The sequence below is a fragment of the Mobula hypostoma genome, chromosome 24, assembly GCF_963921235.1.
Source record: "Mobula hypostoma chromosome 24, sMobHyp1.1, whole genome shotgun sequence".
Taxonomy (NCBI): Eukaryota; Metazoa; Chordata; class Chondrichthyes; order Myliobatiformes; family Myliobatidae; genus Mobula; species Mobula hypostoma.
In genome coordinates, this window is record NC_086120.1 from 52,190,980 (window position 1) to 52,218,549 (window position 27,570).

The window sequence follows — 27,570 nt, forward strand, 5'->3', positions numbered from 1 at the left end:
GTCTATTCTCTGTATCACACTGTCTGTGAGATGTCTGGTCTATGTCTTACACTGTCTGTGAAAAATCTGGTCTAGGAATGGCAGTGTCTGTGGCATGTCCTGTCTGTGTATCACACGGACAATAAAATTGCTAGTCCGAATATCACACTGTTTGTGAAACATCCGGTCTGTGTATCTCATTGTCTGTGAAATGTCCACTCTGTGTATCACACTGTCTGTGAAATGTCTGGTCCATGTATCACACTGTCTGTGAAGTGACTGGACTGTGTATGACCCTGTCTGTGGGATTCTCCAGTCTGTGTATCACTTGAACTGTGAAATATCCGTTCCATATAACTCACTGCTGTGACATGTCCTGTCTGTGTATCCCTCTGTCTGTGAAATGTCTGGTCTGCTTATCACACTGTCTGTGAAATGTCCGGTGTGTGTATCACACTGTCTGTGAAATGTCCATTTTGGTTATCACACTCTCTGTGATATGTCCATTCTGTTTATCACACTGTCTGTGAAATCTCTGGTCTGTGTATGACACTACGTGTTATATGTCCGGAGTGTATGTCACACTGCCTGTGAAATGTCTGGTCTGGTTATCACTCTGTCTGTGAAATGTCTGGTTTGTGTATCATATGGTCTGTGAAAGTTCCGGTCTATGTTTTACACTATCTGTGAAATGTCTGGACCATACACCACACTGCCTGTGAAATGGCTGGACTGTGTATGACACTGTCTGTGGGATGTCCGTTCTGTATATCACACTGCCTGTGAAAAGTCTGGTCTGTGTATCACACTGTCTATGAAATGTCTGGTGTGGTTATCACACTGTTTGTGAAATGTCCAGTCTGTGTATCACACTCTCCGTGAAATGTCTTGTCTGTTTATCCCACTGCCTGTAAAATGTCTGGTCCACGTATCACAGTGACTGTGAAATATCCGGACTGTGTATCAGACTTTTTGTGCGATGTTCAGAGTGTGTATCACACTGCCTGTGAAATGTCCAGGCTGTGTATCACACTGCCTGTGAAATATCTGGACTGTGTATCACACTGCCTGTGAAATGTCCAGACTGTGTATCACACTGCCTGTGAAATATCTGTACTGTGTATCACACTGCCTGTGAAATGTCCGGAATTTTCCGGAAGACTGGAAGATTGCAAATGTCACTCCGCTATTTAAGAAGGGGGCAAGGAAGCAAAAAGGAAATTATAGACCTGTTAGCTTGACGTCGGTGGTTGGGAAGTTGTTGGAGTCGATTGTCAAGGATGAGGTTACAGAGTACCTGGAGGCATATGACAAGATAGGCAGAACTCAGCATGGATTCCTTAAAGGAAAATCCTGCCTGACAAACCTATTACAATTTTTTGAGGAAATTACCAGTAGGCTAGACAAGGGAGATGCAGTGGATGTTGTATATTTGGATTTTCAGAAGGCCTTTGACAAGGTGCCACACATGAGGCTGCTTAACAAGATAAGAGCCCATGGAATTACAGGAAAGTTACATACGTGGATAGAGCGTTGGCTGATTGGCAGGAAACAGAGAGTGGGAATAAAGGGATCCTATTCTGGTTGGCTGCCGGTTACCAGTGGTGTTCCGCAGGGATCAGTGTTGGGGCCGCTTCTTTTTACATTGTACATCAACGATTTGGATTATGGAATAGATGGCTTTGTGGCTAAGTTTGCTGACGATACGAAGATAGGTGGAGGGGCCGGTAGTGCTGAGGAAACGGAGAGTCTGCAGAGAGACTTGGATAGATTGGAAGAATGGGCAGAGAAGTGGCAAATGAAGTACAATGTTGGAAAGTGTATGGTTATGCACGTTGGCAGAAAAAATAAACGGGCAGACTATTATTTAAATGGGGAAAGAATTCAAAGTTCTGAGATGCATGGGACTTGGGAGTCCTCGTACAGGATTCCCTTAAAGTTAACCTCCAGGTTGAGTCGGTAGTGAAGAAGGTGAATGCAATGTTGGCATTCATTTCTAGAGGAATAGAGTATAGGAGCAGGGATGTGATGTTGAGACTCTATAAGGTGCTGGTGAGACCTCACGGAGTACTGTGGGCAGTTTTGGTCTCCTTATTTAAGAAAGGATGTGCTGACGTTGGAGAGGGTACAGAGAAGATTCACTAGAATGATTCCGGGAATGAGAGGGTTAACATATGAGGAACGTTTGTCCGCTCTTGGACTGTATTCATTGGAGTTTAGAAGAATGAGGGGAGACCTCATAGAAACATTTCGAATGTTAAAAGGCATGGACAGAGTGGATGTGGCAAAGTTGTTTCCCATGATGGGCGAGTCTAGTACGAGAGGGCATGACTTCAGGATTGAAGGGCGCCCTTTCAGAATAGAAATGCGAAAAGATTTTTTTAGTCAGAGGGTGGTGAATCTATGGAATTTGTTGCCACGGGCAGCAGTGGAGGCCAAGTCATTGGGTGTATTTAAGGCAGAGATTGATAGGTATCTGAGTAGCCAGGGCATCAAAGGTTATGGTGAGAAGGCGGGGCAGTGGGACTAAATAGGATAAAATGGATCAGCTCATGATAAAATGGCGGAGCAGACTCGATGGGCCGAATGGCCTACTTCTGCTCCTTTGTCTTATGGTCTTATGTCCAGACTGTGTATCACACTGCCTGTGAAATATCTGGACTGTGTATCACACTGCCTGTGAAATGTCCAGACTGTGTATCACACTGCTTGTGAAATGTCTGGCCTGTGTATCACACAGTCTCTGAAATATCCGGTCTGTGAAATGTCGGTCAGTGTACTGCAGTGCCTGTGCAATCTCTGGTGTGTGTATCTCACTGTCTCTGAAGTGTCTGGACTGTGTATCACACTGTCTGTGAAATATCTAGTCTGTGTATCACACTGTCTGTGAAATGTCCGGTAAGTAAATCAGATTGTTTTGTGTCATTCCCAGTCTATATGTCACACTGTCTGTGATCTGTCCGGTCCTTGTATCACAGAGTCTGTGAAATGTCAGGTCATGGATCAAACAGTCTGTGAAATGTCCGGTGTGTATATCACACTGTCTGAGAAATATCCAGTCTGTATATCACACTGTATGTGAAATGTCCAGTGTGTATATCACACTGTCTGAGAAATATCCAGTCTGTATATCACACTGTATGTGAAATGTCCGGTGGGTGAATTACATTGTTTGTCCTATCCATGTATCACACTGCCTGTGGTATGTCTGGTCCTCCTATTACACCGTAAAAAGTGTGGTCTGTGTATCACACTTTATGTGAATTATCCGGTCTGTGTGTCACACTGTCTGTGAAATGTCCAGTCCATGTATCGCACTGTCTGTAAAATGTCTGGTCTGTCTATCACACTATCTGTGAAATGTCCTGTCTGCATATCACTCTGCCTTTGAAATGTCGGGTCTGTGTATCAGACTGCTGGAGAAATGTCTGGTCCGACTGTCACACTGCCCTTGAAAAGTCTGGTCCTTGTATCACACAGACAGTGAAATGACCCGTCTGTATATCACACTGCCTGAAAATGTTTGGTCAGTGTATCACACTGTCTGTGAAATGCCCAATCTGTATATCACTCGGTCTCTGAAATGTCCAGTCTGATATGACACTGCCTGAAAATGTCCAGTCAGTATTACACTGTCTGTGAAATGTCTACTCCATATAACATACTACCCGTGAAATGCCCGGTCGGTGTATCACACTGTATGAGAAATGTCAGGTTTGTGTATCAGCCTGCCTGTGAAATCTCCAGAATGTGTATTACACTGTTGGTGAAATTTCTCGTCTGTGTATCACCCTCTGTGAAATGTCCTGTCTATGTTTCATATTCTCTGTGAAATGTTACGTCATGTATCATACAGTCTGTGAAATATCTGCTCCATCTATCACACTGTCTGTGAAATGTCCAGTCCGTGTATCACACAGCCTGTGTAATGTCTGGTCCATGTATTATTTTCTTTGTGAAAAGTCTGGTCTGTGTATCACACTGTCTGTGAAATGACCTGTCTGTGCATCACACTGTCTGTGAAATGACCTGTCTGTGTATCACACTGCCTGTGAAACGTCCGGTCGGTATATCACACTGCATGTGAGATATCTGGTCCATGTATCACATAGGCTGTGAAATGCCAGGTCGTATGTTACACAGTCTGTGAAATGTGTGCTGTGTGTATCACACAGTCTTAGAAATATCTGGTCGGCATATCACACTATATGTGAAATGCCCAGTCTGTGTATCAAGCTGTCTGTGAAATGTCCGGACTGTGTATCATGCTGCCTGTGAAACGTGCAGTCTGTGTATCACACTGTCTGTGAAATGCGCAGTCTGTCTATCATACTGCCTGTGAAATTTTTGGTCTGTGCATCGCACTGTCTCTGAAAGGTCAGGTCTTTATATCATACAGCCTTTGAAATGACCTGTCTGTGCGTTACACTGTCTGTGAAATATCTGGTTTGTGTATTACACCGTCTGTGAAATCGCCGGTCTGTGTATCATTCTGTCTGTGAAATGCTCGGTCTGTGTATCACGTAGTCTTTGAAATGTCTGGCCTTTGTTTCACACTGGCTATGAAATGACCGGTCTATGTATCACACTAACTGTGAAATGTCAGGTCAATATATCACACTGTCTGTGAAATGTCCTGTCTGTATAACACACTCTCCGCGAAAAGTCCGCTCGTGTATCACACTGTCTATGTAATGTTGGTCCATGTATCACACTGGCTGTGAAATGTCCTGTCTGAGTTTCAAACTCTCTGTGAAATGTACAGTCTGCGTATCACACTGTTTGCGAATTGTTCAGTCTGCGTATCACACTGTTTATGAAACGTCCGCTTTGTGTATCACACTGTCTGTGAAATATACTGTCTCTGTGCCACTCTGTCTATGAAATGTCTGCTGTGTATATCACTCCGCCTGTGAAAAGTCTGGTCTGTGTATCACACCTTCTGTGAAATGTCCAGTCCCTGTATCACACTGAATGTTCAATGTCGGGTGTGTGTATCACACTGTCCGTGAAATATCAGGACTGTATATCACTTTGTCTGTGAAATGTCTAGTCTTTAGAATTGACTGCCTATGAAGTGCCTGGACTGTGTATCACACTGTCTGAGTGATGTCTGGTCTGTTTATTACACTGTCTTGAAATGTCATTTCTGTGTATCACACCGCTTATGAAATGTTCAGTCTGTGTATTACACTGTTTGTGAAATTTCTGATCGGTGTTTCACAGCTCTGTGAAATGTCAGGTCATATATCGTATCTTCTGTGAAATGTTCGGTTTGTGTATCACACTGTCTGTGAAATGTCCAGTCTGTGTATTACACTGTTTGTGAAATTTCTGATCGGTGTTTCACAGCTCTGTGAAATGTCAGGTCATATATCGTATCTTCTGTGAAATGTTCGGTTTGTGTATCACACTGTCTGTGAAATGTCCAGTCTGTGTATTACACTGTTTGTGAAATTTCTGATCGGTGTTTCACAGCTCTGTGAAACGTCAGGTCATATATCGTATCTTATGTGAAATGTTCGGTTTGTGTATTACACTCCCTGTGAAATGTCTGGTCTGTCTATCACACTGCCTGTGAAATGCTCTGGTCTGTGCATCATGCTATCTGTGAAATGTCCCTTTGGTTTCGGGTGTAACATGTCCTTTTCGTACAGGTCGTACCTCCCCCTGAAGATGCCCCAATGATCCAGGATCCCGAAAAACTGCCTCCTACACCAGTCGCTCAGCCATGCATTAATATGCCTGATCATTCTATTTTTGCACTCATTAGAACGTGGAACAGGCAGCAATCCTGAGATTATGACCCTGGAGGTCCTGCTTTTCAGCTTCCTACCCAACTCCCTGAATTCTCTCTTCAGGACATTCTCCCTTCTTCTACCTATGTCAATGGTACCAAGGTGTACTAAGACTTCTGGCTACTCAGCCTCTCCCTTCAGAATACTCTGCACCCGATCTGAGACATCCTGCACCCTGGCCCCTGTCATCTGGGAGGCATCACACCATGCGGGTATCTCTATCAGGCTGACAGAACCTCTTGTCTGTTCCCCTCACTATGGAATCCCCTATGACTACTGCATTCCTCATCTTCTTCTCTTCCTTCTGCACCATGGAACCAGGCTCAGTGCCAGAGACCCAATCGCCGTGGTCGTCCTCTGTCAGGTCACCCCCCTCAACAGCATCCAAAATGAAATAATGATTACTGAGGGAGATGACAACAGGGGTGATCTCTACTATCTGAGTTCGTCCCATCCCTTCCCTGACAGTCACCCACTTATCTAACTCCTGCAGCCTCAGAGTTATTAACTCCCTGCAGCTCCTCTCTGTCTCCTGTTCACTCTCCCTGATAAGCTGTAGGTCACCAAGCCGCAGCTCCAGATTGCTAACAGGGTCTCTCAGAAGCTGCATCTTGGTGCACCAGGTGCTGATGTGGCCATCTGGGAGACTGGAAGATTCCCAGAATTCCCACATCTGACACCCAGAGCAAAGTACTAACCCTAGAGACGTGCTCTTTATTCCTCTAAAAAATGGAAAGAAAAAAACCAAAGACCACTCACCCATTTAGCTCGCCGAACCCCGAATGAGTCAAAGCCCTACCACTCTGCCTTAGACCACTCCATCAATACCACTCTGTTGATGACCACTCTGCCTCAGACCACTCCATCAATGACCGCTCTGTCGATGACCGCTCTGCCTCAGACCACTCCGTCGATGACCACTCTGCCTCAGACCACTCCGTCGATGACCACTCTGTTGATCACCGCTGTCGATGACCACTCTGCCTCAGACCACTCCGTCGATGACCACGCCATCGATGACTGCTCTGCCTCATACCACTCTGCCTCAGACCACTCCGTCGATGACCGCTCTGCCTCAGATCACTCCGTCAATGACCATTCTGCCTCAGACCACTCTGTTGATGACCACTCTGCCTTAGACCACTTTATCGATGACTACTCTGTCGATGACCACTCTGCCTCAGACCACTCTGTTGATGACCACTCTGCCTTAGGCCACTCCATCAATGACCACTCTGTTGATGACCACTCTGCCTCAGACCACTCTGTCAATGACCGCTCTGCCTCAGACCACTCCGTCGATGACCACTCTGCCTCAGACCACTCCGTCAATGACCATTCTGACTCAGACCACTCCGTCAATGACCACTCTGTTGATGACCGCTCTGTCGATGACCACTCTGCCTCAGACCACTCCGTCGATGACCATGCCATCGATGACCGCTCTGCCTCATACCACTCTGCCTCAGACCACTCCGTCGATGACCGCTCTGCCTCAGATCACTCCGTCAATGACCATTCTGCCTCTGACCACTCTGCCTTAGACCACTTTATCGATGACTACTCTGTCGATGACCACTCTGTTGATGACCACTCTGTTGATGACCACTCTGCCTTAGACCACTCCGTCAACCACTCTGCCTCAGACCACTCCGTCGATGACCACTCCATCGATGACCGCTCTGTCGATGACCGCTCTGTCGATGACCACTCCGTCGATGAGCGCTCTGTCGATGACCGCTCTGCCTCAGACCACTCCGTCGATGACCACTCCATCGATGACCACTCTGTTGATGACCGCTCTGCCTCAGACCACTCCGTCGATGACCACTCTGCCTCAGACCACTCCGTCGATGACCGCTCAGTCGATGACCGCTCTGTCGATGACCACTCTGCCTCAGACCACTCTGTCGACCACTCCGTCGATGACTGCTCTGTCAATGACTACTGTGCCTCAGACCACTCCGTCGATGACCACTTTGCCGATGACCACTTTGCCGATGACCACTTCGTCGATGACCGCTCTGTCGATGACCACTCTGTCGATGACTGCTCTGCCTCAGACCACTCCGTCGGTGACCGCTCTGTCGATGACCGCTCTGCCTCAGACCACTCTGTTGATGACCACTCTGCCTTAGACCACTCCGTCAACCACTCCGTCAACCACTCCGTCGATGACCACTCCGTCGATGACCACTCCATCGATGACCGCTCCGTCGATGACCGCTCCGTCGATGACCGCTCTGCCTCAGACCACTCTGCCTCAGACCACTCTGTCGATGACCACTCTGTTGATGACCACTCTGTCAATGACCGCTCTGCCTCAGACCACTCTGTCGATGACCGCTCTGCCTCAGACCACTACGTCGATGACCACTCTGCCTCAGACCACTCCGTCAATGACCGCTCTGTCGATAACCGCTCTGTCGATAACCGCTCTGTCGATGACCGCTCTGCCTCAGACCACTCCGTCAATGACCGCTCTGTCGATGACTGCTCTGCCTCATACCACTCTGCCTCATACCACTCTGCCTCAGACCACTCTGCCTCAGACCACTCCGTCGATTACCACTCCGTCGATGACCGCTCTGTCTCAGACCACTCCGTCGATGACCACTCCGTCGATGACCACTCTGTCGATGACCACTCTGTTGATGACCACTCTGCCTCAGACCACTCCGTCGATGACCACTCAGTCGATGACCATTCTGCCTCAGACCACTCTGTTGATGACCACTCTGCCTTAAACCACTCCGTCGATGACCACTCCATCGATGACCACTCCGTCAATGACCACTCTACCTCAGACCACTCTGTTGATGACCACTCCATCGATGACCACTCCGTTGATGACCACTCCGTCGATGACCGCTCTGTCGATGACCACTCTGCTTGACAGTGTCTGCCTTTTATGCTGGAACCTTCCCTGCTATCTAACTCATGATTGGTGCTCCGGTTATAGCCGCTGATAGGTCACATACAATGGACAAATGCTCTTGAAGCTCCCTTACTAAAAAACAGTGGCTAACCTGTGAGAAATGTCCGGTTTGTGTATCATACTGCCTGTGAAATGTCTGGTCTGTATAACACACTGTCTGTGATATGTCCAGTCCTGATATCACACAGTCTCTGAAATGTCCAGTCTGTGTATCACACAGTCTCTGAGATATCTGGCCTGTGTATCACACAGTCTGTGAAATGTCTAGTCTGTCTATCACACTGTCTCTGAAATGTCCAGCCTGTGTATCACAGTGTCTGGGAATGTCCAGTCTGCATATCACACTGTCTGTGAAATATCTGGTCTGAGTATCACACTGTTTCTAAAATATCTGGTCCATGCATTGCACTGTCTGTGAAATGACCGTTGTGCATATCATTCTATCTGTGAAAGTCTGGTCCATGTATCACACTGCATCTGAAATATCCTGACCCTGTATCACAATGCCTGTAAAATATTCGGTCTGTATATTACACTGTCAGTAATATGCATGGTCTGTGCGTCACAATCTCTGTTCATTGTCCGGTCTGTCTATCACACTATGTGTGAAATATCCAGTCTGTGTTTCATGCTGTCTCTGACATGTCTGATCTGTTTATCACACTATCTGAAATATGTGGACTGTGTATCAAATTGTCTGTGTAATGTCTGGTCTGTGTATCAAATTGTCTGTGTAATGTCCGGTCTGTGTATCACACTGTCTGTGAAATGACCGGTCTGTGTATCACACTGTCTGAAATGTCCGGTCAGTGTATCACATTGTCTGTGAAATGTCAGGTCTTGTATCACACTGTGAAATATCCAGTCTGTGTGTCACCCCAACTGTTAAATGTCCGGCCTGTGTATCACACAGACTGTAAAATGTCCATGTCTGTGTATCACACTGTTTGTTCATTATCCAGTCTGTCTATCACACTGTCTGTGAAATGTCCAGTCCTTGTATCACACCGTCTGAAATGACTGGTTTGTATATCCCTCTGTCTGTGAAATGATCGATCTGTAAATCACATTGTTAAATGTCCGGTCTGTGTATTGTACTTGCTGTGATATGTCCGGTCCGCGCATATCACTAGATCTGAAATGTCTGGCCTGTCTCTGAAATGTCCGGTCTTTGCATCACCCTTTCTCCATAATGTCTGGACTGTGTATCAAGTGGCCTGTGAATTGCCCAGTCAGTATATCACATTGTCTGTGATATGTCCCGTCTGTGTATCACATAGGGTGTGAAATGTCCGATTTGAGTATCACACTGTCTGTGAAATGTCTGGTCTGCATTTCGCTCTGTTTCTAAAATATACATTCTGTGCATTACACTGTCTGTGAATGCCCGGTGTGTGTATCATTCTGTTTATGAAATGTCTGGTCCATTTCTCACACTGTCTCTGAATTGTCTGGTCCATGTATCACACTGTCTGTGAAATGTCCAGTCTGTATATCCCACTGTCTGTGAAATGTTCAGTCTGTGTATTGCAAGGGCTGTGTTATGTCTGGTCCATCTATCACACAGTCCTGGAAATGTCTGGCCTGTGTATCACACAGTCTTGGAAATGTCTGGCCTGTGTATCACACTGTCTCTGAAATGTCCCATCTGTGCATCACCCTGTGTCTGTGCTGTCTGGATGGTTTATCAGACTGCCTGTGAATTGTTCAGTCTGTATATCACATTGTCTGTGAAATGTCCTGTCTTTGTATCAAACTGTCTGTGAATTATCTGGTCTGTGTGTTACATTCTTTGTAAAATGTCCACTCTGTGTATTACACTGCCAGTAAATGACACATCCATGCTTCACACTGTCCATCAAATGTCCAGTCTGTGTATCACACTGTCTGTGAAAAGTCTGGTCTGTGTATCAAAAAGTCTTTGAATTGCGCTCAGTGTATCATGCTGCGTGTGAAATGTCCAGCTTGTGTACCACACATTCTATGAAATGGCTGTCCTGTGTATCACATGCTGCGTGAAATGGCCATCCTGTGTATCACACAGTCCGTGAAATTTCTGGTTCGAGTAATACACTGTCTATGAAATGTCTAGTCTTTGTATCACACCCTCTGTGAAATGTCCGGTGTGTGTATCACACTGTCTCTGAAATTTCCATTCTGTGTACCACACTGAGTGTGAAATGTCCTGTCTGAGTTTCAAACTGTCTGTGAAACTTCTGGTCTGTGTATGGCACTGTTTGTGAATTGTTCTGTTTGTGTATTACACTGCATGTGTAATGCCCGGTCTTTTTATCACACTGTCTACGAGATGTCCTGTCTGAGTATCGCACTGCCTCTGAAAAGTCGGTCTACGATTCACACAGTCTGTGAAATGTCCAGTCTATGTACCACCTGTCTGTGAAATGTCCTGTCTGTGTATCACATTGCTTGTGAAATGTCCGGTCTGCATATCACACTGTCTGTAAAATGTCCTGTCCGTATTTCACACCCGCTGTGAAATGTTCAGTCTACGTATTCCACTTTTTGTGGCATGAAAATCTGTGTATCACACTGTCTGTGAAATATCTAGTCTGTGTATCACACCCTCTGTGAAAAGTCCGGTCTGTGTATCACACCCTCTGTGAAATGTCTGGTCTGTGTATCACACTGTCTGTGAAATGTCCAGTGTGTGTATCACACTGTCTGTGAAAAGTCCGGTCTGTGTATCACACTGTGAAATGTCCAGTGTGTGTATCACACTGTCTGTGAAAAGTCCGGTCTGTGTATCACACCCTCTGTGAAATGTCTGGTCTGTGTATCACACTGGGTGTGAAATGTCTGGTCTGTGTATCACACTGTTTGTGAAATGTCCTGTCTGTATATCACAAAGACTGTGATGTGTTCAGTCTGTGTATCACACTACCCCAGTGTGTGTATATCACACTGTCTGTGAAATGTCCATTCTGTAATTTACGCTGTCTGTGAAATGTCCAGTCTGTGTATCACATGGTCTCTGAAATGTCTGGCCTGTATTAACACACTGTCTGTAAAATGTCCTGTTTGTATATCACACTGTCTGTGAAATGTCTGCTCTGTGCATCACACTGTTTGTGAAATGTCCTGTTTGTATATCACACTGTCTGTGAAATGTCTGGTCTGTAAATCACACCGTCGATGAATTGTCGGGTCAATATATCACACTGTCTGTGAAATGTCTGGTCTGTGCATCAGACTGTCTGAGAAAAGTCCAGTCATTGTATCGCTCTGTCTGTCAAATGTCCGGTTCATGTATTACACCGTCTGTGAAGTGTCAGGTCATGTATCACATTGTCTGTGAAACATCTGGTCTGTGTATCACACCATCTATAGAACGTCCAATCTGTGTATCATACTGTGTCTGAAATGTCCTGACTGTGTATTACACTGTGTGTGAATTGTCCCGCATGTGTATCACACGTTCTGTGAAATATCCCGTCTGCGTATCGCATTGTCTATAAATAACAGGTCCGTGTATCACTCTGTCAGTGAAATGTCTCGTCTGTGCTTCAGACTGTCTATGAAATGTCCGGTATGTGTATCAAACTCTCGGTGAAATAACTGGTCTTTGTATCACATGTCTGTGAAATGACCGGTCTGTTTCATCACACTGTCTGTGAAACATCCTGTCTATGTATCACACTGTATGTGACATGTCCGGTGTGCGAATTACACTGCCTGTGAAATGTATAGGCTGTGTATCACACTTTTAGTGAAATTTCCAGTTTGAGTATCAGACTCTCTGTGAAATGTCCGGTCTGTATATCACACTGTCTGTGAAATGTCTGGTCTGTGTATCACACTTGCTGAGATGTGTCCAGTCCATGAATCACACTGTCTCCGAAATGTCCGGCCTGTGTATCATACTGTTTCTGAAATGTCCGGTCTGTGTATCACTCTGTGTCTGTAATGTCTGGATTGTGTATCAGACTGCCTGTGAATTGTCCAGTCTGTATACCACATTTTCTCTGAAATGTTTGGTCTGTGTATTACTCTGTGTGTGAAATGTCTGGTCTGTGTATCACACTATCAGTGAAACATCCAGTCTGTGTATTACACTGCCTATGAAATGTCTAGTCTGTGTATCACACTCTCTCTCAAATGGCCGGTCCTCGCATTACACTGTCTGTGAAATATCCGGTCGGTGTATCACATTGTCTGTGAAATGTCCACTCTGTGTATTATATTGTCTATGAATGACATGTCCTTGTGTCCCTCTGTGAGTGAAATGTTTGGTCACTGTCTATGAAATTTCTGGTATGTGTATCACACTTTCTGGAAATGTCCTGTCTGTGTATCACACTGTCTGAGAAATGTTCAGTTGTTGTATCACAATGTCTGTGAAGGGTCCAGTCTGTGTATCACTCCGTCTCTGAAATGTCCAGCCTGTGTTTCACACTGTCTCTGAAATTTCTGGTCTGTGCATCACTCTGTCTCTGTAATGTCTGGACTGTGTATCAGACTGTCTGTGAATTGCCCAGTCAGTATATCACATTGTCTGTGACATGTCATGTCTATGTATGACATTGTGTGTGAAATGTCTGGTCAGTGTATCATACTGTCTGTGAACTATCTGGTCTGTGTATCACACTGTTTCTAAAATATCCATTCCATGCATTACACTCTCTGTGAAATGCGCAGTGTGTGTATCATTCTGCTTCTGAAATGTCTGGTCTGTGTATCACACTGTCTGTGAAATGTCCTGTGTGCGTATCACACTGTCCGTAAAGAGTCTAGTCTGTGTATCACACTGTCTATGAAATGTCCAGACTGTAGGTGTGGGAGTTGGTAGGAGGTGGGGAGGAGAGAGATGGAAAAGGTAAAGGGGTGAACAGGGAATCTGATAGGAAAGGAGAGTGGTCCTTGGGAGGAAGGGAAGGGGGACACCCGAGGGAGGTGATAGGCAGGTGACCGTAAGAGAAGAGGTGATCGGGGAGCCAGTATGGGGAATGGAAGAAGTTACGAGAAGTTACTGGAAGTTAGAGAAATCAATATTTATGCACTTTGTGGAGTTACTTTGTCTGTTGGTTGTTGATGGTGTTGTTTTAACACCTGTGTGATCACTTGCTTTTGATTTCCAGGCAGGCACGTCCATGCTGGTTGTGCCTGGTGATCACTTGTTTTTGTTTTCTGGGTGTGCCTAGTGATCACAGTTCATATTTCTGGCCAAGACCTTCAGTCCAAAACGTTGACTGTACCCTTTTCTGTAGATGCCGCCTGGCCAGCTGAGTTCCTCCAGCAGTTTGTGTGTGTTGCTTGGGTTTCCAGCATCTGCAGATTTTCTCTTGTTTGTGCCTGGTGATCACCTGTTATCGACTACCAGTTGGGCACATCTGTGCTGGGTGTGCCTGGTTCTGCTCCAGGCATGTCCTGTGTTCACTGGGCCAGCGGGATCACTGGCCTTGGTAGGAGGGTAGGTGTAGGATAGGCTAGCCATGGAATTGTGGACAACACATTACTGCTCCTTCGGATAGGGTGTTCTTCATTAGTCAGGGCATCAAAGGTTACAGGGAAAAGTCTGGTGATGGGTTTGAGAGGGATAATTCATCAGCCATAATGGAATGGTGGAGCAAACCCGATGGGCCAAATAGCCCCATTCTGCTCCTATGTCTTTTAGTCTTGTGTTCCATACTTCCTCATGGATGCCTGGCTTTGAGCTGCCACGTAAAAGCTGTTCCATCCCATGTGATGTGACGAAGGTTGTGTAAAGGGAAATTGTGCGGTCATCGTAGACTGATATGTCTACGACAGATGGAGCATAAAGAACGAAGTCAGTTGGTATCTCCCTGGTGTTGGTTCACACGGCCCATTGCAGACCCGGTCTGGCACTTGCCCAGCTTGGCTGATGACTGTGAGAGGAGGTGGCGTTGACTGGGCTGTCGATGGGCCAAAAGGTCCACTCCCTATTCTGCTTCTGCCAAAGGGTTTCATCACCTTTGGTTCATTTCCAGTTCTGTTTCCCATCTCCAGGAAGACAGTGAGCCAGCCAACAGCCATTCATCAATCTCACTTGGGAACAGTGAACTGGACTGCACTGAATACAGACATGTTGTGGGAACGGTGAAAGCCTTGTTCGCCCCTTCAGCACTGGCGTCTGGCTGAGCTGAGGCTGGATCAGTTCCAGTGGATACTCTGTGTGTTTGTGTGGGGACCAGCAATTCAGGGTCCAACTGCCCATGTAGACAGAATTGTTGTTTGTGTGTCTATGCATGTGAAGCTGTGTGTGTGTGGAAACGTATGTGTTTGTCTTGGGGACAGGAGCATTTACTGTGCCTTTGCAGTTGACCATGCTGTTGGTGGTCCCCGTCCAGTGAAGCAGAGAACTTGTGATGTAAACCCACCAGGATTATGTGACCGGAGGGGGTGGGTATTCCACTAAACCTCTCACCTGGTGGATGAACAACAGCAGCTGTGACCGGGTGGGCCATGGATGTGCAGTCATAGGGTGTGAGTAGACATTTCTTTTTTTATTGCTCGGTGATGGGAATAGTAACCCAGCAACAAGGTTGGGCGCCCTGGTCTCAGATCACTGTGAAGTGCTTCAGCTTAACGCTGTCCTGGTGGGAAGGAAGCCTACATCTGATAAGACCATCACTGGGACAGGAATGGTGGAGATCTGGTTCATCTGTGTCCTCCCTCTTCACAACAGCACAAGTGTTGTGTGTCTGTCTTTCTGTTTATTTGGTGTTGGCACATGATCCAGCTATTGCCTGTGTTTACACAGGGACTGGCAGATGAGGATGGGAGGATCTTCTCTTTGGTTCTGTGGAGACTGAGACCCAGGGGACATGTCTGAGGGGTGACCAGGGAGATGGTTCTGATGGTCAGAAGGGGGCAGGAGTCTGGACACGGGTGTTTCTCCAAGTGTGGGCCAGTCTTGAACCATCATCAAAGGCACTCTCTGATAAATCAAGTTGGCAATTCAGGAAAGTCTCCTCCTCATGGGCAAGATGTTAGCTAAATGTGCTGGAAAAGGATGCTGTCAGGTCTGGAGGACCTGAGCTATATGGAAACATTGAATTGGTTAGGACTTTATTCCTTAGAATGTAGAAGATTGGGAGGAGATTTGACAGAGGTATACAACATTATGAAAGGTAGAGATAGGGTAAATGCAAGCAGGCTTTTCCCACTGAGGTTAGGTGGGACTACAACCAGAAGTCATGGGTTCAGGGTGAAAGGGGAAAAGTTTAATTGGAACATGACAAGAATCTTCTTCATTTCGAGGGTTGTGGTAGTGTGGGACGAGCTGCCAGCACAAGTGGTTCTTGCATTTTCAGAAGACCCTTGACAAGGTCCCACACATGAGCTGCTTAACAAGCTACGAGCCCATGGTATTACAGGAAAGATATTAGCATGGATAAAGCATGGCTGATTGGCAGGAGGGAAAGAATGGGAATAAAGGGAACCTTTTCTCTTCTCTTTGGCTGCTGGTGACTGGTGGTGTTCCACAGCGGTCTGTGTTGGGACCACTTCTTTTTACATTATATGTCAGAGACCGTGTTAGGGATCTGGAGCTGTAGCTTGATGACCTACTGCTTATTAGGGAAAGTGAAGAGGTGGTAGACAGGAGCAACAGGGAAGTAGTCATCCCTAGGCTACAGGGTCAGAAAACTGGGTTACTGTCAAGAGAGGGAAGGAAAATGCCTGGTAGTGGAGAGCACCCTGTGGCTGCCCCCCTCAGCCACAGGTATCTCGTTTTGGATGCTGTTGAGGGGGATGACCTGACAGGGGACAGCCACGGTGACCGGGCCTCTGGCACTGAGCCTGGCGCTGTTGTGCAGGAGGGAAGGAGGGAGAAGAGGAATGCGGTAGTCATAGGGGATTCCATAGTCGGGGGAACAGAGAGGAGATTCTGTGAGCCTGATAGAGATACCTGCATGGTGTGTTGCCTCCCAGGTACCAGGGTACAGGACATCTCGGATTGGGTCCAGAATATTCTAAAGGGGGAGGGTGAGCAGCCAGTTGTCTTGGTACATGTTGGTACCAATGACATAGATAGGACAAAGGAGGAGGTCCTGAAGAGATATTTCCAGGAGTTAGGAGGGAAGCTGAGAAGCAGGACCTCCAAGGTAGTAATCTCAGGATTGCTACTTGTGCCACGTGCTAGCGAGGGCAAGAATAGTAGGATCGCACGATGAATGCGTGGCTGAGAGACTGGTGCAGGGGGCAGGGCTTAAGATTCTTGGATCATTGGGATCTCTTCTGGGGGAAGTATGACCTGTTCAAAAAGGACAGGTTACACCTGAACCCGAAGGGGACCAATATCCTGGCGGGAGGGTCTAATAGAGCTGTTAGGGAGGGTTTAATCTAATTTGGCAGGGGGATGGGAACCCGAATGATAGAGTGGAGGAGGGGAAAACAGAAATAAATCTAAGATAGTGAGCAGTAAAGATGTCAGGAAGGACAGGCAGGTGATGGGGCAATGTTGCCGCCATTGGGATGAGTTGCAGTGCAATAAAGTTGCAGTGAAATCAAAGCAACAAGTACCAAATACTGGACTTAAGGTGTTATACTTAAATGCACGCAGCATAAGGAATAAAGTGGATGATCTTGTCGTACAGCTACAGATTGGCAGATATGATATTGTGGCCATCACTGAGACCTGGCTAAAGGATGCATGTCTCTGGGAGCTGAACACCCAAGGATACACGGTGTATCGGAAGGATAGGAAGGTAGGCAGAGGGGGAGGCGTGGCTTTATTGGTAAGAAATAATATTAAATCATTAGAAAGAGGTGACATAGGATCGGAAGGTGCAGAATCTTTATGGGTTGAGCTAAGAAATCTCAGGGGTAAAAGGACCCTGATGGCAGTTATATACAGGCCTCCTAACAGCTGCAGTGATGTGGACTGCAAATTACAACAGGAAATAGAAAAAGCTTGTCAGAAGGGCAGTATTATGATCATTGTGGGGGATTTTAACATGCAAGTGGATTGGGAAAATCAGGTCAGCACTGGATCTCAAGACAGAGATTTTGTAGTATGTCAGCGAACAATGCGAACTTGAACCATGGGTGACAAGTGAGGTGGAAAATCTAGTCAGGTGGAAGAAGGCAGCATACATGAGGTTCAGGAAGCAACGATCACATGGGTCTATTGAGGAATATAGAGTAGCAAGAAAGGAGCTTAAAGGGAGCTGAGAAGAGCAAGAAGGGGGCATGAGAAGGCCTTGGTGAGTAGGGTAAAGGAAAACCCCAAGGCATTCTTCAATTATGTGAAGAACAAAAGGATGACAGGAGTGAAGGTAGGACCGATTAGAGATAAAGGTGGGAAGATGTGCCTGGAGGCTGTGGAAGTGAGTGAGAAACTCAATGAATACTTCTCTTCGGTATTCACCAATGAGAGGGAACTTCATGACGATGAGGACAATATGAGTGAGGTTGATGTTCTGGTCATGTTGATATTAAGGGAGAGGAGGTGTTGGAGTTATTAAAATACATTAGGATGGATAAGTCCCCGGGGCCTGACGGAATATTCCCCAGGCTGCTCCACGAGTCGAGGGAAGAGACTGCTGAGCCTCTGGCTAGGATCTTTATGTCCTCATTGTCCATGGGAATGGTACCCGAGGACTGGAGGGAGGCGAATGTTGTCCCCTTGTTCAAAAAAGGTAGTAGGGATAGTCTGGGTAATTATAGACCAGTGAGCCTTACGTCTGTGGTGGGAAAGCTGTTGGAAAAGATTCTTAGAGATAGGGTCTATAGGCATTTAGAGAATCATGGTCTGATCAGGGACGGTCAGCATGGCTTTGTGAAGGGCAGATCGTGTCTAAGAAGCCTGATAGAGTTCTTTGAGGAGGTGACCAGGCATATAGATGAGGGCAGTGCAGTGGATGTGATCTATATGGATTTTAGTAAGGCATTTGACAAGGCTCCACACGGCAGGCTTATTCAGAAAGTCAGAAGGCATGGGATCCAGGGAAGTTTGGCCAGGTGGATTCAGAATTGGCTTGCCTGCAGAAGGCAGAGGGTTGTGGTGGAGGGAGTACATTCGGATTGGAGGGTTATAACTAGTGGTGTCCCACAAGGATCTGTTCTGAGACCTCTACTTTTCGTGATTTTTATTAACGACCTGGATGTGGGGGTAGAAGGGTGGGTTGGCAAGTTTGCAGACCACAGAAAGGTTGGTGGTGTTGTAGATAGTGTAGAGGATTGTCAAAGATTGCAGAGAGACATTGATAGGATGCAGAAGCGGGCTTAGAAGTGGCAGATGGAGTTCAATCTGGAGAAGTGTGAGGTGCTACACTTTGGAAGGACAAACTCCAAGGCAGAGTACAAAGTAAGTGGCAGGATACTTGGTAGCATGGAGGAACAGAGCGATCTGGGGATACATGTCCACAGATCCCTGAAAGTTGCCTCACAGGTGGATAGGGTAGTTAAGCAAACTTATGGGGTGTTAGCTTTCATAAGTCGAGGGATAGAGTTTAAGAGTCAGGAGATAATGATGCAGCTCTATAAAGCTCTGGTTAGGCCACACTTGGAGTACTGTGTCCAGTTCTGGTCGCCTCACTATAGGAAGGATGTGGAAGCATTGTAAAGGGTACAGAGGAGACTTACCAGGACAGAGGTATACAACATTGTGGGCTGAAGGGCCTGTACTGGGCTGTACTGTTCTGTTTTCTCTATGGGTGGCAGGAATATGGAAGACAATGGTCCTGGTTCAGGTTGATGGGAGAAGGCAGTTTCATGCTTTCAGCATGGACTAGATGCAGTGAAGAGCATGTTTCTATGTTGTACTCAATGACAAAACGAAGCGTGCAGGGGGGCAGCATGCAGAGGGAGATCAGCGTGTAGAGGGAGATCAGTGTGCAGGGGGGCAGTATGTAGAGGGAGATCAGCGTGCAGAGGGAGATCAGCGTGTAGAGGGAGATCAGTGTGCAGGGGGGCAGTATGTAGAGGGAGATCAGCGTGCAGAGGGAGATCAGCGTGTAGAGGGAGATCAGTGTGCAGGGGGGCAGTATGTAGAGGGAGATCAGCGTGCAGAGGGAGATCAGCGTGCAGAGGGAGATCAGCGTGCAGAGGGAGATCAGTGTGTAGAGGGGATATCAGCGTGCAGAGGGAGATCAGCGTGCAGAGGGAGATCAGCGTGCAGAGGGAGATCAGCGTGCAGGGGGGCAGTATGTAGAGGGAGATCAGCGTGTAGAGGGAGATCAGCGTGCAGAGGGGAGATCAGTGTGTAGAGGGGAGATCAGTGTGCAGAGGGAGATCAGCATGGAGAAGCAAACCTGCCTACAGGGGGTGGGCAGCGTGCAGAGGGGAGATCAGCGTGCAGATGGGAGATCAGCGTGCAGAGGGAGATCAGCGTGCAGAGGGGAGATCAGTGTGCAGAGGGAGATCAGCATGGTGAGGGAAACCTGCCTACAGGGGGTGGGCAGTGTGGAGACTGGGAGCAGCGTGCAGAGTGGAGATCAGAATGTAGAGGGAGATCAGCGTGCAGAGGGAGATCAGTGTGCAGAGAGAGATCAGCGTGCAGAGGGAGATCAGCGTGCAGAGGGAGATCAGCGTGCAGAGGGGAGATCAGCATGTAGAGGGAGATCAGCGTGCAGAGGGAGATCAGCGTGCAGAGGGGGGCAACGTGCAGAGGGAGATCAGCGTGCAGAGCGAGATCAGCGTGCAGAGGCAGATTAGCGTGTAGCGGGAGATCAGCGTGCAGAGGGGAGATCAGCTTGCAGAGGGGAGATCAGCGTGCAGAGGGAGATCAGCGTGCAGAGCGAGATCAGCGTGCAGAGGCAGATTAGCGTGTAGCGGGAGATCAGCGTGCAGAGGGGAGATCAGCTTGCAGAGGGAGATCAGCGTGCAGAGGGGAGATCAGTGTGCAGAGGGAGATCAGCACGGAGAGGGAAACCTGCCTACAGGGGGTGGGCAGTGTGGACAGGGGGATCAGCGTGCAGAGGGGAGATCAGCGTGCAGAGGGGAGATCAGCGTGCAGAGGGAGATCAGTGTGCAGGGGGGCAGTATGTAGAGGGAGATCAGTGTGCAGAGGGGAAATCAGTGTACAGAGGGAGATCAGTGTGCAGAGGGAGATCAGCATGCGGAGGGAGATCAGCATGCAGAGGGGAGATCAGCGTGCAGAGGGGAGATCAGCGTGCAGAGGGAGATCAGCGTGCAGAGGGAGATCAGCGTGCAGGGGGGCAGTACGTAGAGGGAGATCAGCATAGAGAGGGAAACCTGCCTACAGGGGGTGGGCAGTGTGGAGAGGGGGAGCAGCGTGCAGAGGGGAGATCAGCGTGCAGAGGGGAGATCAGCGTGTAGAGGGGAGATCAGCGTGCAGAGGGAGATCAGCGTGCAGAGGGGGGCAACGTGCAGAGGGAGATCAGCGTGTAGAGGGGAGATCAGCGTGCAGAGGGGAGATCAGCTTTGAGAGGGAGATCAGCGTGCAGAGGGAGATCAACGTGCAGAGGGAGATCAGCATGCAGAGGGGAGATCAGCGTGCAGAGGGGAGATCAGTGTGCAGAGGGAGATCAGCATGGAGAGGGAAACCTGCCTACAGGGGGTGGGCAGTGTGGAGAGGGGGAGCAGCGTGCGGAGGGAGATCAGCGTGCAGAGGGGAGATCAGCGTGCGGAGCGAGATCAGCGTGCAGAGGGGAGATCAGTGTGCAGAGGAGATCAACGTGCAGAGGGAGATCAGCGTGCAGGGGGGCAGTATGTCGAGGGAGATCAGTGTGCAGAGGGAGAGCAGCATGGAGAGGGAAACCTGCCTACAGGGTGTGGGCCCTGTGGAGAGGGAGATCAGCGTGCGGAGGAGAGATCAGTGTGCAGAGGGAGATCAGCATGGAGCGGGAAACCTGCCCACAGGTGGTGGGCAGTATGGAGAGGGGAGCAGATGCAGAGGGGAGATCAGCGTGCAGAGGGAGATCAGCATGCAGAGGGAGATCAGCTTGCAGAGGGAGATCAGTGTGCAGAGGGAGATCAGCGTGCAGAAGGGAGATCAGCGTGCAGAGGGGAGATCAGTGTGCAGAGGGAGATCAGCATGGAGAGGGAAACCTGCCTACAGGGGGTGGGCAGTGTGGACAGGGGGATCAGCGTGCAGAGGGGAGATCAGCGTGCAGAGGGGAGATCAGCGTGCAGAGGGAGATCAGTGTGCAGGGGGGCAGTATGTAGAGGGAGATCAGCGTGCAGAGGGGAGATCAGTGTGCAGAGGGAGATCAGCATGCGGAGGGAGATCAGCTTGCGGAGGGAGATCAGCTTGCGGAGGGAGATCAGCGTGCAGAGGGGAGATCAGCGTGCAGAGGGAGATCAGCGTGCAGGGGGGCAGTACGTAGAGGGAGATCAGTGTGCAGAGGGAGATCAGCATAGAGAGGGAAACCTGCCTACAGGGGGTGGGCAGTGTGGAGAGGGGGAGATCAGCGTGCAGAGGGGAGATCGCGTGCAGAGGGGAGATCAGCGTGTAGAGGGGAGATCAGCGTGCAGAGGGAGATCAGCATGCAGAGGGGAGATCAGCGTGCAGAGGGGAGATCAGTGTGCAGAGGGGAGATCAGTGTGCAGAGGGAGATCAGCATGGAGAGGGAAACCTGCCTACAGGGGGTGGGCAGTGTGGAGAGGGGGAGCAGCGTGCGGAGGGAGATCAGCGTGCAGAGGGGAGATCAGCGTGCGGAGCGAGATCAGCGTGCAGAGGGGAGATCAGTGTGCAGAGGAGATCAGCGTGCAGAGGGAGATCAGCGTGCAGGGGGGCAGTATGTCGAGGGAGATCAGTGTGCAGAGGGAGAGCAGCATGGAGAGGGAAACCTGCCTACAGGGTGTGGGCCCTGTGGAGAGGGAGATCAGCGTGCAGAGGGGAGATCAGTGTGCAGAGGGAGATCAGCATGGAGAGGGAAACCTGCCGACAAGGGGGTGGGCAGTGTGGCGAGGGGAGATCAACGTGCAGAGGGAGATCAGCGTGCAGAGGGGAGATCAGTGTGCAGAGGGAGATCAGCTTTCAGAGGGAGATCAGCGTGCAGGGGGGCAGTATGTAGAGGGAGATCAGCGTGTAGAGGGAGATCAGCGTGCAGAGGGGAGATCAGTGTGCAGAGGGAGATCAGCTTTCAGAGGGAGATCAGCATGCAGAGGGAGATCAACGTGCAGAGGGAGGTTTCCCTCTCCATGCTGATCTCCCTCTGCACACTGATCTCCCCCCTGCAAGCTGATCTCCCTCTGATCAGCGTGCAGAGGGAGATCAGCTTGCAGGGGGGCAGTATGTAGAGGGAGATCAGCGTGTAGAGGGAGATCAGCGTGCAGAGGGGAGATCAGTGTGCAGAGGGAGATCAGCTTTCAGAGGGAGATCAGCATGCAGAGGGAGATCAATGTGCAGAGGGAGGTTTCCCTCTCCATGCTGATCTCCCTCTGCACACTGATCTCCCCCCTGCAAGCTGATCTCCCTCTGATCAGCGTGCAGAGGGAGATCAGCTTGCAGGGGGGCAGTATGTAGAGGGAGATCAGCGTGCAGAGGAGAGATCAACGTGCAGAGGGAGATCAGCGTGCAGGGGGGCAGTATGTAGAGGGAGATCAGCGTGTAGAGGGAGATCAGCGTGCAGAGGGGAGATCAGCATGTAGAGGGAGATCAGCGTGCAGAGGGGGGCAATGTGCAGAGGGAGATCAGCGTGCAGAGCGAGATCAGCGTGCAGAGGGAGATTAGTGTGCAGAGGGAGGTCAGCGTGCAGAGGGAGGTCAGCGTGCAGAGGGAGGTCAGCGTGCAGAGGGAGATCAGCGTGCAGAGGGAGATCAGCGTGCAGGGGGGCAGTATGCAGAGGGAGATCAGTGTGCAGACAGAGATCAGCATGGAGAGGGAAACCTGCCTACAGGGGGTGGGCAGTGTGGAGAGGGGGAGCAGCGTGCAGAGGGGAGATGAGCGTGCACAGGGGAGATCAGCGTGCAGAGGGAGATCAGCATGCTGAGGGAGATCAGCATGGAGAGGGAAAGCTGCCTGCAGGGGGTGGGCAGTGTGGAGAGGGGGAGCAGCGTGCAGAGGGGAGATCAGCGTGCAGAGAGGAGATCAGCGTGTAGAGGGGAGATCAGCGTGCAGAGGGAGATCAGCGTGCAGAGGGGGGCCACGTGCAGAGGGAGATCAGCGTGTAGAGGGGAGATCAGCGTGCAGAGGGAGATCAGCGTGCAGAGGGGAGATCAGCTTTGAGAGGGAGATCAGCGTGCAGAGGGAGATCAGCATGCAGAGGGGAGATCAGCGTGCAGAGGGGAGATCAGTGTGCAGAGGGAGATCAGCATGGAGAGGGAAACCTGCCTACAGGGGGTGGGCAGTGTGGAGAGGGGGAGCAGCGTGCGGAGGGAGATCAGCGTGCAGAGGGGAGATCAGCGTGCGGAGCGAGATCAGCGTGCAGAGGGGAGATCAGTGTGCAGAGGAGATCAGCGTGCAGAGGGAGATCAGCGTGCAGAGGGAGATCAGCGTGCAGGGGGGCAGTATGTCGAGGGAGATCAGTGTGCAGAGGGAGAGCAGCATGGAGAGGGAAACCTGCCTACAGGGTGTGGGCCCTGTGGAGAGGGAGATCAGCGTGCAGAGGGGAGATCAGTGTGCAGAGGGAGATCAGCATGGAGAGGGAAACCTGCCTACAGGGGGTGGGCAGTGTGGCAAGGGGAGATCAACGTGCAGAGGGAGATCAGCGTGCAGGGGGGCAGTATGTAGAGGGAGATCAGCGTGTAGAGGGAGATCAGCGTGCAGAGGGGAGATCAGCGTGCAGAGGGAGATCAACGTGCAGAGGGAGGTTTCCCTCTCCATGCTGATCTCCCTCTGCACACTGATCTCCCCCCTGCAAGCTGATCTCCCTCTGATCAGCGTGCAGAGGGAGATCAGCTTGCAGGGGGGCAGTATGTAGAGGGAGATCAGCGTGCAGAGGGGAGATCAACGTGCAGAGGGAGATCAGCGTGCAGGGGGGCAGTATGTAGAGGGAGATCAGCGTGTAGAGGGAGATCAGCGTGCAGAGGGGAGATCAGCATGTAGAGGGAGATCAGCGTGCAGAGGGGGGCAATGTGCAGAGGGAGATCAGCGTGCAGAGCGAGATCAGCGTGCAGAGGGAGATTAGTGTGCAGAGGGAGGTCAGCGTGCAGAGGGAGATCAGCGTGCAGAGGGAGATCAGCGTGCAGGGGGGCAGTATGCAGAGGGAGATCAGCGTGCAGAGGGAGAGCAGTGTTCAGGGGGGCAGTATGTAGAGGGAGATCAGTGTGCAGACGGAGATCAGCATGGAGAGGGAAACCTGCCTACAGGGGGTGGGCAGTGTGGAGAGGGGGAGCAGCGTGCAGAGGGGAGATGAGCGTGCACAGGGGAGATCAGCGTGCAGAGGGAGATCAGCATGGAGAGGGAAAGCTGCCTGCAGGGGGTGGGCAGTGTGGAGAGGGGAGCAGCTTGCAGAGGGGAGATCAGCGTGTAGAGGGGAGATCAGCGTGCAGAGGGGAGATCAGCTTTGAGAGGGAGATCAGCATGCAGAGGGAGATCAACGTGCAGAGGGAGATCAGCGTGTAGAGGGGAGATCAGAGTGCAGAGGGAGATCAGCATGTAGAGGGGAGATCAGCGTGCAGAGGGAGGTCAGCGTGTAGAGGAAGATCAGCGTGCAGAGGGGAGATCAGCGTGCAGAGGGGAGATCAGTGTGCAGAGGGAGATCAGCATGGAGAGGGAAACCTGTCTACAGGGTGTGGGCAGTGTGGAGAGGGGGAGCAGCATGCGGAGGGAGATCAGTGTGTCGAGGGAAATCAGCGTGCAGAGGGGAGATCAGTGTGCAGAGGGGGGCAACGTGCAGAGGGAGATCAGCGTGCAGAGGGGAGATCAGTGTGCAGAGGGAGATCAGCATGGAGAGGGAAACCTGCCTACAGGGTGTGGGCAGTGTGGAGAGGGGGAGCAGCGTGCGGAGGGAGATCAGTGTTTCGAGGGAAATCAGCGTGCAGAGGGGGGCAATGTGCAGAGGGAGATCAGCGTGCAGAGGGGGACAACAAGCAGAGGGAAACCTGCATACAAGGGTGGGCAGTGTGGAGAGGGGGAGCAGCGTACGGAGGGAGATCAGTGTGTCGAGGGAAATCAGCGTGCAGAGGGAGATCAGCGTGCAGAGGGGGCAACGTGCAGAGGGAGATCAGTGTGCAGAGGGGGGCAACGTGCAGAGGGAGATCAGCATGCAGAGGGGAAGCAGGATGTAGAGCGAAACCTGCATACAGGGGTGGGCAGTGTGGAGAGGGGGAGCAGCAGAAGAGGGGGATCGGGATGGAGAAGGTGAGCAGCGTGCTGGGTGCTGGCAGTGTGCAGAGGCGAGCGGTGTGCAGAAAAGGAGCAGCATGTTAGGGGCAGTGTGTTGTCAGTTTGCAGGCATGGCTCTACGCTGCTAGAATTGGGGTATTTACCCAAGGGAATTGACCACAACCTCGGGGAATCAGGCTGATCCCAGTGACTCTCCAGTTCCGAGAGAGGAGGAGCTGTTTACTTACCTTTGGTTTCTCCTGTTTCAGGGACCGTGTTCCACTATCGTTCCAGCAACAACAGGTATGCATTAACTTTCAAGGAAGCTACACAGATCTGTCAGCAGAATTCGGCCACAATGGCCTCACCCCAGCACCTCCTGGCTGCCTTCCAGGATGGGTTCAACCACTGTGATGCTGGCTGGCTCTCTGACCAGACTGTACGGTGAGTCACATGTATATATATATATATACACACACACACACATGTACACACACGTACACATACATGTACACACACATGTGCACTCACATACACACACATACATGTACACACACATGTATACACACACACGTACACACATACACGTACACACACACGTATACACAGACATACATACACATACATGTACACACATGTGCACACACACACACACACATGTACACACACACGGATATAGACATACATATACATGAAGAGATGAGGAGTGTTTTATAGCTCTGGGTCTGTACTCACTGGGGTTTAGAAGAATGAGGGGCATCTCACTGAAACCTACTGAATATTGAAAGGTCTAAATAGAGTGGACATGGAGAGGATGTTTCCTATTGTGGGTGAGTCTAGGACCAGAGGGCACAGCCTCAGAATAGTGGGGCGTCCCTTTACAACAGAGATGATGAGGAATTTCTTTAGCCAGAGGGTGGTGAATCAGTCGAATTCATTGCCACAGATAGCTGTGAAGGTCAAGTCATTAGGTTCTTGATTAGTCAGGGCAACAAACGTTATAAGGAGAAGGCAGGAGAATGGGGTTGAGAGGGATAATAAATCAGCCGTGATGGAATAGCAGAGCAGACATGATGGGCTGAATGGTCTTATTGTGCTCCCATGTCTTATGGACACCTCTTTAAGGATTCATACTTGTTTGTTCCCCTCCTGCACAGACATTATACTGTTCCGGCTTTTGCTCCCTTCCTTTCTGGTCTGATGAAGCAGTTTTGCCTAAAATGTCAACTGGTTATTCCCACCTAAAAATGCTGCCTGTTCTGCAGAGATCCTCCAACATTTTGTGTGTTGCTCCAAACATCTCATGGTGTGGCAGCTGAATGTTCATCACCCAGAAAGATGTGGCTGCTTTGCAGACCATGGTGAGGGATGGCTGACTCTGGCAGTGGTCAGTGAACTGGCTGACCACTGCCCAGTCAATCTGCTCCCAGCTGTTGGCAAGTCCCTCATTCTTCCTACAAAACACTGGTACAGGAGGACCTCAGGGCTTTGCCGGGCCCAAGCTGCCCCACTGTGACCTACCTTCCGTCAGGTCAGACATGGGCTCTACATCTCTGACTCTGGAGGTGAGGCATAGCTTCAGTCTGAGAGGGTGGCCAAGGCGCGGCTGGAACGCTGGGGGTCTGCCTGAGGGCCGGGGAAACTGAGGACTGAGGGCCTGAGGGCTGGGGAAACTGGGTCATGGACGGATGGATTTTGGA

The 27,570-nt window shown here is 49.8% G+C and overlaps 1 protein-coding gene across 3 annotated transcripts in view; it reads left to right on the top strand.

The window, feature by feature from the left end:
• The window catches only part of ncanb (neurocan b), a 400,023-nt gene that overhangs the window by 111,685 nt on the left and 260,768 nt on the right, over positions 1–27,570 (top strand). For all 3 annotated transcript variants that reach the window (XM_063032277.1, XM_063032278.1, XM_063032280.1), the window contains exon 4: positions 26,140–26,314. In XM_063032277.1, the coding sequence (XP_062888347.1) occupies positions 26,140–26,314 (175 nt within the window). The remainder of the gene's footprint in view (positions 1–26,139; positions 26,315–27,570) is intronic.